General features: G+C 38.9%; 1 protein-coding gene across 1 annotated transcript in view; it reads right to left on the bottom strand.

Moving 5' to 3' along the window:
• GPC3 (glypican 3) overlaps positions 1-13,679 on the bottom strand; it is a 441,123-nt gene that overhangs the window by 137,548 nt on the left and 289,896 nt on the right. Inside the window, exon 4 of the mRNA XM_033119596.1 lies at positions 6,006-6,139. Within this exon, the coding sequence (XP_032975487.1) occupies positions 6,006-6,139 (134 nt within the window). The remainder of the gene's footprint in view (positions 1-6,005; positions 6,140-13,679) is intronic.

Here is a 13,679-nt window from a genome sequence, read left to right as displayed (position 1 = left end):
AATGCTTTTGAGTCCCCAAGAGCAACGTTACAGTGCAGGCCATTCCTTCATGCAAAATCTTCTAAAAATTGTGAGAAAATAAACTTTGGTTTCCAAAAGAAAATTTGATTTTTGAAAACAAATTCAGAATACTATTTTACAGGGTAGAAGACAGACTTTCTAAAATGAGCTTTTCAAAAGAGAGTGACAACAGGTGATAATGTGCTCTGACACCACAGCCTGAAAGCAGTAGAGTGTGACAGGAGTAGTTTACCTCCTACCGAGTTTTCTGGGCCTCTCTCATTTCTCCTCTTCTTTGTCATTCCTTCCTAAATTTGTTCTGGCATGGGAATTAAGTATATTTTATTTTTATCTTGTTTTAAGTAAAGCTTTCTGTTCCCGTGATTACAATTTTAAAAGGGGGTGAGTTGAATATTTCTATTTCTCTCTTTAAAGAAAGATAGCTGAAACTAAATTAAGTGACATATTAATTATCCATATATGACTCAGTCCAGATTTCTTTTCTTTGTGTTAGTAGCCCATGACAGACCATAAAAGAATCTCCACCTATGAACTAAAGCAGTGTGTTCAACTGAATTGTCTCTAGAGAAAAAGGGATAGAAAGTTTGGACAATTAGTTGCCTGGGATGGGAAAAACAATTTGATTGAAGGGAATGTTCTTTGATTCCAATTCCACTTTATTCTAATACATGCCAAACATACCATTTGACATATAAATAGTGGAGCCTATGGCTTTCACTTAGGACAAACCAAATACTTGCCTACAGCAGTCTGTTCAGGAAAAGAATCTCTTCATAGAGGTTTCCATTCAATGTGTTAAATGTGGAACTAAAGGATGGGGCCCCTTTGCATACATGAGCCATTTTGAAATATTGCAGCTGGGTGTGCATGATGTTCCCTAGAGGGCTCTCACTATCCTCAAGAGGAGAGTCCCTTTCTTGGATTATGGGGGAGGGGATTCCCTTTGCTTTCCTGCAATGATTTGCTTGGGCAGGCATCAAAGCAGCACTAATTGGAAACTACTGAAAGTAAAAACAGCCTTTCATCCCCTACTGCAGATCCTTAACTTTTCTCCGTTGTCATTAAGGTTCTTCTTCTTCTTTTTTTTTTTTAGAAGTAAACATAAGTATTGCCTTTATTTTTATTATTTATTTATTTATTTTTAAGGAGGGCGCAGCTCACAGTGGCCCATGCAGGGATCGAACCAGAAACCTTGGTGTTATTACACCATGCTCTAACCAACTGAGCTAACTGGCCACCCCAATGTTCTTTTCTTCTTAATATAAAGTGATATGAGCTCATTATTCTTTTTTTAAAAAAATTGAAAACACAGAAAAGCACATAAACTAAAATAATTATAATTGGAATGATGCAGGATTATGCTTAATTCTGCTACAGAAAACCTTTCACAGTCTGACCCCAAACTATAATTTTCTACCATTCCAGAGAGACTAGCCCATACTTTTTCTTACACCGATTCCTTTGCTGGGAACACCTTCTTTTCTCTCCCCCATCTGTTAAATTTCTATTTCTTCAAGGCCCAGCTCAAGAATTACCTTTTCCAAAAGGCCTTTCTTGACTATCACAGGAGAGCTGCTAACTTCCCCATCTATGATGCTGCCACCTCTTTATACATAGCTCTGTTTTGGCACTCACTCCCAAAGTATGAAAAGCATTTACTTGTGTGTCTGTCTGCCTAATTAGGCTAGGAGCTCCTCCTACTTATCAGAGCCTAATCCTTACACAATGCTTCGCATATAGATGGTGTTGACAAATGTTGAAAGCAGCGGAGTCCAATTTAGGGTAGAATGACTTTTACCAGACCTGAAACTCACCGATTCACTCAGGACATACTTTGTTTTGTTCAGAGGGTGGAAGGCACCAATGAACTTACAAAGCTGCCTAGTCAAATCAGAGCAGCAGTCTGAGAGGGAGTGGGAGTCAGCATTGATTTTGGACCAGGGAGCTGAGATCAGCTTTTGTTCTTTTCTTTCTAGGTCATTTACTAGTGTCACCTAATCCACTGGCCCTATAGACCAAATCAGAGGGGAAGGGGAAAGATGGAATACATAGATGTAATTTCACAAGGGTGGAGGGACTCTGACTTTCTCACAGGTTAGTAGTTGAGCCAGAAGCTTGGTATATAGATGCAGGATGGACTATTCAACTATAGATTTTAGGTATGGAAAAGGGAAAGCTATTCATAAATTCTACCAAACTTTATGGGGTATACACAAATGACATGGTAAACAGTATCATAAGTGGTGAAAGATATGTTCAAGAGGGCAAAGGAGGGGAAAGGCTGACATCTGAGATGTGCTGAAAATATTAGACCTGAAAAGGACTATGAAAATCTCATTTCTTCTATTCTGATTGTACTACTTGTGCATCTTGTCCTACCCTCACTGTTTTAAATCTGATGTCAGATTTAAACAGATATTTTCAATATTTATAGGACACTGAGTCCCATACATAGGCCACTAGTTGAGTATCAGATCACCTTTAAATTGAACTAAGCTATTTCTAAGATTAGTTGTGTGTTGCAAACTACCCAGTTGGGGGCAGACAAAACAAACAGATTGACTTCTGAATGCTACCAAAGGAGTTCTGCATTTCTTTGTGTGTGTTATTTTAATAAGGCAACGGGGTTTTCAACTCATAATCAGATTCAGACAGCTTGCTCACAACCTCCAAAGACTGAATGCTACAATAAGGTTCCTTTCCAATTATCATATTTGTTACCACAGAGGATGGAGCTTGGGCATGGATGTGAGGGGTGCTGGAAACATATACATTTTTCTAGACAGCGTGAAATGCTGTGCAGAACATATTGAGAAATTTACAGAGGTACTAACACTCTGCCAAAACAAGGCCTCCTAATAACATCAGATTGCAGTGGACAGTGCATTTAACAAGAGATAATCTCAATCCCCAATTCTCTCCTCTCCCTAAGAGGGTTTACAATGCCTATCTGAGGGAGTTAAATCAGCCACTCTCCTGCTGTTTTGTTTTCTTTTTCTGCCAGAGAATTCAGAAAGAATGGCTCCACCTCAGATTCTAATGCTTCATTTCTCAAAAAAAGATGAGAAACATAATGGGGCAGGTTCATGTTCCCAACATCCAAAGGAGCCCTGCCTGACTATCACTTACTCAAGTCTATAGGCTTTGGAATTTTTCTTACTATCCTTTCTTTTCTTTGGGTGTTAGCAACAAGTTCAAAAAAATTAATCTAAACAAAGTGCCAAACCTGGGTGCCCAGTCAAGAACCCATTTATCAATTTTTTCTTTCCCTGGAGGTATCAACACCCACAGAGTCCACCTTGGTTCCTCCATTGGGCCCAAGTCAAAAGCCAGGGCAGCAGGGCTTTGATGAACCTCCTACTTACTCACAAATGTGGCCAGGTTGCCAGGGTAATCACAAAATGGGACTGGGTTGGTATTTACTTTGTAAAAGTTCTTCATGTGATTCTATTACAAATTCAGAAACTATCTCCTCCATGAAGCCTTCACCATCACTCTGTGGGCAGAGAGGTTCTCTCTTTCCTGGTAGGCTGCTTCTATCAAATCTGGACATTCTTTTGCACTTACAAAACTGTTGTGGAATTATTTGTGTTTAAGTCATTTCCACATTAGACTGATTTGGAGAGCAGAGATTGTGTCTTGATTTTCAGTGCCCACTATATATTCTGGCACATGATAGGTGTTTCCTAAATTTCTGCTGAGTTGAACAAAGCAATATATATTATATAAGTATATAATATATTTATAAGTAAATTACACTTATAATTGGTATTTTATTTTTATATTATTTATAAATAATTAATATATAATAGTATATATATTATTCACTTCAGACCAATATGCAAGGGGTTTCTACCAGTTAAAGATCAATGACAGGTTAATTCCTCAGGCGGTTTGGGCAAAGAGTGAAAGCAATGGTGAACAATGGACAAAGGACAGTCAAGGGCTAAAGAGAGCCTAGAGAAATAGCCTAATTTTGTTTTCCCAGAAAGACAAAAACTTCCCAAAGAACATGCCACAAGGAAATGGTTCGCAAATATCTTGGTGCCAGGACCTTGTAGTGGTTTTTAAATATGTCCACAAATTATCTGATACTCCTTCCTTCAAGAGGTGGAACTTAGTTTCCCACCCCCTAGAATGTGGAATAGAATTTGTGACTCGCTTCTCACAAATTGAACATGTCAGAATTCAAAGTATGTCACTTCTGAGACTAGGTCATAAAAGACATCACAGCTTTCTCCTTGCTCTCTTCCATGGATCACTTGTTCTGGGGAAGCCAGGGGCCATGTCACGTGGATATTCACGAGGTCCATGTGGTGAGGAATCGAGGCCTCTTTCTAGCAACCAGCACTAACTTGCTAAATGTGTAAGTGAGCCATCTTGGAAGTGCATCCTCCAGCCTCAGATGACTGCCAGCCCCAGGCAACATCTTGACTGAAATTTCTTTAGAGACTGAGAACCACCCAGCTAAGCTGCTCCCAAATTCCTGACAGAAACTGTGAGATAATAAATGTTTGTTGTTTTAAATTACTGTTTTGGGATAATTTGTTATACAGCACTAGATAACTAATACAACCCCTTAACACTCTTAAAAATTGTTGAGGATCCCAAAAAGCTTCTGTTTATGTGATATATGTCTATTGATATTTACTGCTTTAGAAATTAAAACACGGAAACAAATTTTGTCATTAATTTAAAACTAACAATAATGAGCCATCATATATTAACATAAATAATGTTTTTATGAAAAAAGTGAGAAAACTGATATGGTTTTGCATTTTTGCAAAATATCTTTACTGCCTGGCTTAATAGGAGACAGCTAAATTCTCCCTATGGCTTCTGCATTTAATCTGTTGCAATATGTTGTTTTGGTTGAAGTATATAAACAAAAGCCAGTTTCACACAGGTATGTAGTTAGCAAAAGCAGGATCTCACAGACCTCCTGAAAGGGTCTCTGGGACACCCTGGGTTCTTGAATCACACTTTAAAACTGCTGCTTCAGGGAAACTAGGAATCCATTAGTTTGGAAGTCAACAAAAGAGAAGAAAATGGGCCTTCCTGATAGGCTTCTTTGTAGGACTACCTCTCAAGGAGCCTTACTGTTTTCTCTCACTCGAAACTATACCATATATGACTAGGAATTACCATTTCAAAACCTCCTGTAGTAAATGGAATAATTTAACCCAAATCTGAGATGGTCCTTATTTCATCTCTTAATTTTCCATCTACAGGCCAATCTCTCCTAATACCCTCAAAGTTATCAGGACACAGAACTCATACCTAGGTATTCTTGAGCCAGTGGCAGGGTTGGCTACATCTGCAGTGCTTTTAGGGAAAGCAACTCTCCTAGATTTGTGTTGGGCTTCCCATCAAATTTCTACCCCTGATTTGTAACCATGAAACTAGAACAGGGAAGCTGGGAATATAGATGGGGTAGGAGGAATGAAGAGAATAAGAAACAAACTTTAATTTAGTCCCTTGACTGCTACTTTAAGAAATCCTTAAAAGTGTGTGTAGAATGTGCAGTGTGTGTGTGTGTGTGTGTGTACGTACACATGAGTGTGTCTTGCCAGTTTCTCTTTGGGGAACTCAACCCTCAACCCTAACTCACTGTTAATAATGGAAAAAGTCACAAACCAAGCCATGAAATTGTGAGACCAGATCATAAGCAAAAATTGCTTTGTTTTATCAATAAAGATCTTGAATAGAGAAGTCCATTCCATCCTGTGTTGCTGTACTGAATATTTACATATGGTAAATTTGCATTTAAATATGGCTTGGATATAACACAATATCTTTTTTCTTTAACACTGACAGATGATAGAATTTAATTAACCAAACACTCTCCTCAGACAGACTAAAGAACATGTACTTAAGAAGCTTCACTCCAATGGTTTTTGACCTTAAAACACAATTGCTAATTGTATGCTGAAATAGGGAGAAGAAAAAAACAAAACAAACAAACAAAAAAAAAAACCTCTCACCTTCTTCGGCTGGATAAGGTTTCTTCGTGTTCTACATGAGCAACTTTTAATACCTTCTTGTCAATAAACAGATCTTCAGGATAATAAGCAGATCTATATTGGCGTTGTTGAGAATGGGCACATAACTTGCCAATCTGAAAAAAAAAAAAGAAATGCAGTATAATTATATGATACTTTCACAGATATGATAGAAACAAATTCTGAGACACACTTCCATTTCTTCCCCAATTTCTTTTTAAAGAGCAGAACAAAGCTATTACTGGAGTCAAAGAAGGTGATACGCTTTTAAGGGAAAGAGCCATCTGTGCAAAAGAAGGTTGAAGACTGGGGGTGGGGGCGGGGGGGCACTCTGAGTGCAGCCTATTCAGAGATTTTCCTAAGATGAAAAATGCTTTTTATTTCCTATAGTGAAGTGCATATTTGAGAGTACCCTCTACATAGGAATTATGCCACTGATACATTTTAATGGCACTTGGTATTTATACGTATGAAGAATGGGCACTGCAAAATTTAGGAAGAACTAGTGCAGAAGATATGAGGGGTGTATGAGAGATGTGTAGAGTAGTCTGTTAATAGAAGAGCAGCCTCCCATGCACAGAGTGCTCCCGATTCTTATGAGCATTTTGTTATAAGATCCAAGCTAGGGTATTCTGAAAAATGTCAATGAGTGGCCCATCTGGCTTTCCTAAAAACACCCGAGGGAAGGAAGAAGGCAAGCCAATCAATCAATCAATCGCCATCAGCTATGAATTACATGTCATTGAATAAGCCCAGGACTGAGAGTATTAAAGAATACGGGCGCTCAAGAGAGTCTACCTTCTTTCCTCCCTTGCTCTTTTCCTCCTTCCCTCTCTCCCTTCCTCTATCCATTCATTCATTCATTCAAAAATGTTTATTGAATACCTCCCTCTAAAACTTAGCTCTTTTACACTCATATAGCAATGATAAAAAGAAATGGCATCAGTTTTCTCATCTCAATTCTAAATGATATAGTTAAATTATTTGTAGATTTTGTATATTTTTCAGTTTCAGACAGATGCCTAAATGAACTTTTATATAAAGAAGTATAAATATTAACATATGTCTCCCTTGTGCCAGATACTATGCTAAATGTTATCACCTCAATTTTACAGGTGAGGAAACTGAGGCTCAAGGAGGTTAAGTGACTTTGCCTAAAGCAAATGGGTAGTGGATTCACTGTTGGACTTTGAACCCATTTGTCTGACTTCAAAGCTTATGCAATATCACCTCACTAGAAGACAATGCTTGATTTCCAGTTGCATACATTCTATATTTTAGAAAAATAAAAGAGAATTCCCAGTCTTTAAAAACATAGCCAACATAGCCCAGGTAAATATATAGATTGTAGACTTCAGGAAAAATATTAGAAATACCTTGTCAAGACAGAGGTTATATCTTTGTTACTTCTGTACCTCCACAGAATTCAGACTGGATTATGTCCACCATTAGGCACTCAATAAAGGTGAATTAATTGAAGTGAATTGAAGGAAAGTCTTAGTATCAGGTCCAGCAATGCCATTCTACTGATAGGCAGTCCCAGCTTCTGGGTTTCTCAAGATGATCCCGATAACATTTACTAAGTTATGTATCTCTTTATAAAGGCATAAAAGGCATTTGGTTTGTATAGCTTTGGAAAGTTTTCCATATATAAATAAATCCTTGAATTAGAAAAAAATCTAGCATCAGTAATAGCATAATCTTCATTTATGAAAGATAGCACCTAGAGTCTAATATTCAGACTAGCTATTCTCAATAGTTTATCTTAATGGGAATGAAACAAAAGTTGCAGATACTTTAAAATACAGTTGACCCTTGAACAACACAGGTTTGAACTGCACGGCACCACTTACATATGGATTTTTGTACAGTCCTGCAAATGTATTTTCTCTTCCTTATGATTTTCTTAATGACGTTTTCTTTTCTCTAGCTTACTTTATTGTAAGAATGCAGTAAAAATATATATACCACACAAAATATGTGTTAATCGACTGTTTATGTTATTGGTAAGGCTTCCAGCCCATAGTAGGCTATTAGTACTTTAGTTTGGGGGGAATGAAAAGTTATATACAGATTTTCAACTGCATGGGAGTTTGTGGGGGGGGTGTCAGTGCCCCAACCCCCGCATTGTTCAAGGGTCAACTGTACTCTATTTGGCTTTGGAATGTATTATACTGAATTTTTTTTTTATTGGGGAATATTGGGGAACAGTGTGTTTCTCCAGGGCCCATCAGCTTCAAGTCAAGTCGTTGTCCTTCAATCTAGTTGTGGAGGGAGCAGCTCAGCTCCAAGTCCAGTCGCTGTATCCAATCTTTAGTTGCAGGGGGGCGCAGCCCACCATCCCATGCGGGAATTGAACCGGCAACCTTGTTGTTGAGAGCTCGTGCTCTGAGCCACCTTGCAGCCCCTCCGGAAGCTCAGCGGCAGCTCGTTCTCTTCAGTCTAGTTGTGGAGGGTGCAGTTCACTGGCCCCTGTGGCAATTGAACCGGCAACCCTGTTGTTCAGAGCTTGCGCTCTAACCAACTGAGCCATCCGGCAACCGCTATACTGAATTTTTCAGATGTGCTTATGTAATACTATTTGACTTGGGCTAATATTAACTTCAACTGAAGAATCTGCATACTCTGAATTTGCCCTAAGTGGTAGCAGTCTGGTAGGGTGCATTAGGCTAGAGGGCTGCCGGGCTGAACTGGGGAGTTAAGTTCCAATCACTTTCAAAACACATAATGTAGATACAAGTAACTTAGGGCAGTTTGTGCATCATAAAATTATGCCCATAGACATATATGTGTTTACTTTGTTAAACTGCAGGGGAACATTCATGGAACAAAACCTTGATTTTTGTTCCCTTAATATCTACTTATTACTCCAGGAACATACATCAACGTGAGAGTCTATTCCACCAGGATCAAAGTGTTTTAGTCAGCACATTCAGCAGCAGAGGGTACATTCTCTTGACCGACACCTGGTCCATATCTGGCTCTGAACTCAGAATCTTTCACACATCTTTCACAGTAACTTCTCTACTTGCAACCCACAGCTGTGCAATCTCCCTTTCCATTGAAAGTCTGCCCTTTGTATCCAATACTAACTGGGCCACAGCAAGACTTTAAGGTTTTTAACCCCTCCCAACGTACTGGAAAAGGGTGCAGCTGAGGCAAAAGTAGGAAGGTTAAGAACAAATGAGAATGTAGACAGTCTCTAGTTTGACCTTTCTTCCCAGGCCACCCAATGTGGCATTATCAAGCCGACTTCTCAAGGCTCTGTGTGGGGTGAGGGGCAAACAACGGTGTCCTGCCATCACCTCCACTCCCCCATCTGAAATCTGCCACATCTTATCAGACAGGCTGTATTCTCTTCCACAAATCTACCATGAAGCAAATTCTTCTCATACACAAAGCACTTGTCAAATGTAGACCCCCATTTGGGCCCTTCTCCCCACATATTTCACCCCCACGCTATGTGAGCGTTAGGTGAATATTAATGAGCTTATTTTGAGAAGTAGACATGAAAACATAATTTACAAAGAGATGCAGTATTCACATTAAAGAGGTCCTTTCAGCTTCATACTTGGGAAAGCTCAGGCTATGCTTAGAGACCTGGGTGTTATTCTACAGCTGCACTTGCTAAAGAAGCCAACCTCCCAAGTGGCATTTTAGAAGTCAGTATCCTGCCCAGGATTTTCAGGCTCTTAGATAACAGGTGCAATCCAATTTTCTTTCACTGACCAATGTACCTAGTCGAGGATGCTGCTACCTGTAAATTTAGTTAGTTGAAGTGAAGTTATTGGGCAGGTGAGTGTCTCTATCAATAGACCTGCTGGAATATAAAACCTGTTCCTTTTCCATGAACTCTGATTTCTAATGGTGCCTTTATTCATGTGCCAGAACCTGTGGCAGGGAAAGCAATAGTGCTATGAAGTGTTATAAGACTTGAAACATAAGAAGGCAGGGCCTCTGACCATATCCAGGCCAGCAGATCATTCTAGTAACCTTAGCAGCATTCTTTTCTAACCAGGCTCCAGAAGCACTGGCTTTGCAAATATATGAGGAGAACACACTGCTAGGGCCCAGAAAGGTATAGTGAAGAGCACAGTAGATTGAATATCAAGAAACGTGGCCTACAGCCCCACTTCTACCTCTCACCCACACAGGTCTTTGTTTTGACCTGGTCCCACAGCTTCACTCCACCTGTAACTCTAGTCTAATAGAAAAGAGGAGGATGCAATATTTGAAGTGCCATATTTTATTCTAGGCTCCTTTGAACAAAAGAGGAAAATTACAAGTAGAATACGTTACCAAAGATTTTGAAACCATGCAAAACATTTGGTCTGATGCAATTCACATATGCACCCCATAACTGACAAAAAGAAATGCAGATACTCCATTGGTTAAAATCTAACTGTATTCTTTCTCAGTCCCCACCCCACCCCATTTGCTGTTGGTTCTGAGAACTCTCAGGTGACAAAAACTTCAGACTTGATCTTGCCCTCTGCATGGCTGAGCAGAGAGAGTCTACAGTATATTGTAAGCTTCTCAAGAATACCAATACTTCACATTTGTAACATAAAACTTTACTCCAGCCTCTTGCCTCGCAAGTAACTTCTACATCCATTCTCCATTATCTCCAGTAAGTCCTACAACAACCCTCTGAGGCATACAGAGCAGGTATTATTAACCCCAATTTGGAGATTAGGAAACTGAGGCTCACAAAGATTAGGAACTTAAGCAGAGCCACAGTGCCAGTAAATGGCAGCGCCGGGCCTTGAACCCAGATCTGTCTGACTCCAATACCTGTCTTTTTGTTTTTGATTTTTCTCCCTATGCTGGATTTCTGTCAGAGGATAGACTCAGGGGCTTCCCAGTATTGGGTGTGGCCAAGCTCTATAGTCCTGTGGATGGACATCCCATCCATAATTGGAGAAGCGTAATAATTAGGCAGAATTCAGAAACATACTTCAAAGAAGGGCTAGTCATTACAAATAAACAGAAAACTGCAATCCAATTTTAACCTAAGTTTCAGGCAGAGTTTCTACTAGCGTGATTTAAATGTAGCCTGCCAGTTAAAAGTCAATAAACAAAAAAATAAAATACATAAAAAATAAAAAAATAAAAAAGTCAATAAACCATACTAAAGCACTGGATGGCAAGTTCTGTGGAAAAGGTAGCTGGCTCCCAAAGTAGGTTCTGTTTGCTGCCTGCAGGACGTCCCAGGACCATGGCTCCTGAAGTCAGATTCTTGCATTGGTTACAAAATCTGTCATGCCTACAATTTAACCCAGGTCTAGTCTGCTATCTGGACCAAGTATATTCGTTATAGTTCTCCCCCCCTGCAAATGGAGATTCCAGGTTAATCCTATGGTTACAAAAATGCAACAGGTATAATTTTGGCCGTTATAACCAAAAAGATTTGAAAATGGGGATGGGAGGTGGGTGCTACTTCATTAAAATGTACCTCTGACTCTCTCCCGTTCTTAACTAGGCCTAACAGATTTATTTTGCTCTTGATTTAAAAATCAGATCAATGAAAGGCTTTGCATTTTCTTTCTCAAGAAATATATAAAAGAGGTGTGTGTGTGTGTTAACTTACATGGTCCATAACACAAGAAGGAGGAGGTGGAGGGAGGAGAGAAACAGAAGCAAAAAGGGAAAAGTTCCCGTTAGTGAGTCTGTGGCACAAGAAGAGCCATGGACAGACACATCACACTGCCCTCCAAAATCTGATGGCTTTTGATAGGGAAGATGGCAGCGGTCCTCCTGAATCGTATTCAGCGATCAGCACAACTCCTTTCCTCTTAAGAGCTGCACCTGTGGCCACCAAGAGGCTCTCTGGAGGGCCTTTTCAGTTATATTTAATTGTAGAATAACTTTTGTGCTAGAATCCAGCTGATTACTGTGGTTCCAAGGAGTGCTTTTCTGAGAACTGCTGCTAAATAACTGGTATAGATTTAGTCTTTGATCATCGATAGATTCATCAGAACCCTGAAGAATTAAAAATTAAACTTTATCTATGGTTATACAATTTAAATTTCAATTCTGACCCTGTGGTCCACTCTGGAGGAATACAGCCTGTGGTATTTGTTTTAAGGTACCTGGGGGCTGGGAGTGTGGTGGAATGGGGTGGGATGGGAATTCCATAAGTTTCCAGTTAAAATGAATAATGAACTTCAGTTCATTCTGTTAAATTGTCTATTATATTGTTGTTCAATTTCATTGAACTAAATCTTAAAAGTTTTAAAACAAAATATATATTGAAATTATGTGATATACAACATAAACTTTTTCACAGTAGTAACCATGCCCATTGAACAATTCTACAGGTATAATAAAAATGTTAATATATGTTAATGTTTAGTCTGTGGTTAATGTTTTGTCTTGTTAATTTCCCCAGGGCTTTTATTACTGATTTAAATCTGCGGCACTACTCAACTGATTGCATTGCTTCCACAAACTGCATGGAAGTAGCTCAAATGAATACTGATTAACAGAAATGAACAAACATTTGGCTGGGCAAACCATTATTATATGCTTGTAATCATTACATACATTTTCTTACAATGAGATGGGCATGACAGGCATTTCCCACTTATTTTTCCTACAGAAAATATGCATATGAGCATTCAATTAATTTATAACCTTGTACTTCAGAAAGCACATCATTATTAATTAACTATTGATTGATCTGAATATAGGGCACGGAGGATAATGAACAGATCTGGTGACAATGTAAGTGTTTTTGTTTTTGTTTATTTTTCCCCACAGATCTTTTGCTGTGACTCATCAACGGCTTGACCGTTAAAATGAAGGTTCACTAGTAATCTGTAATGAATCAACTATTTTAAGAAATCAGGTGCTATTGTTTAAACATTCCTTTCAAATTAACTCTTTAAATAAATTACAATCCAAAAAAAGGAACTCATGTTCTGCAGATTGTTCCGTTGTTAAGTTGAACTACAGCACTATAATACAGTGAAAAGAGCACACAATTTGGAGTCAGGAGACTTGGATTTCAGTCCCAGCTCATCCTCTTACCACTTTAATAACTCTAGAGGTCATTTAATTTCCTTCAAACTTAGCTTTCTCATCTGCAAAATGCAGATAATAACATTGACTGTCTTACCTGAGAGTAGTGAGAGGATCAAATAAAATAATGGATGGAAGTGTAATGTCTCTCACCTCCAGACAGAAACCTGACTCATTCATTCGGAAAGTGAGGATTGCTTTGTTCTGCAGACCACTTTGTGTGTTAGAATCCTGGCTCAGCTTGGCAGGTACATAGCTAGCTCTAAGTAGTATTTGGAAGAATTCTTTAACTGGACACTTTTGAAAGCAGGGAATCACATTGAGTTTGCCCATGTTGTCTGTGCATCACACAGTCTGATCTGTTTTGCTCTGAGATACCTGGAATAGCCTCTTCTATTCTTCAGGGCCCCAATTACTGATAGGTGGAATGTGATTTTTGCTGGTTATCCCGTCTCTAACCTGCGTCCTTGTTTTTGTGGGAATGAATGCTATGGGGATAGCAGACAGGTTTTAAATATCCTTTTGTAGAAGAGACTTGTGTTTTACTAATTTATATCTGCTACAGATGGATTCTGAGCTGAAAATTGAATCCTGCATGTGTGCATAACACTTCTTATTCAATACCAATCCTTT

The sequence above is a fragment of the Rhinolophus ferrumequinum genome, chromosome X, assembly GCF_004115265.2.
Source record: "Rhinolophus ferrumequinum isolate MPI-CBG mRhiFer1 chromosome X, mRhiFer1_v1.p, whole genome shotgun sequence".
NCBI classification, from domain to species: domain Eukaryota; kingdom Metazoa; phylum Chordata; class Mammalia; order Chiroptera; family Rhinolophidae; genus Rhinolophus; species Rhinolophus ferrumequinum.
The sequence above is the reverse complement of the archived record's forward strand: the minus strand, read 5'-3'. Positions and strand labels throughout refer to the sequence as shown.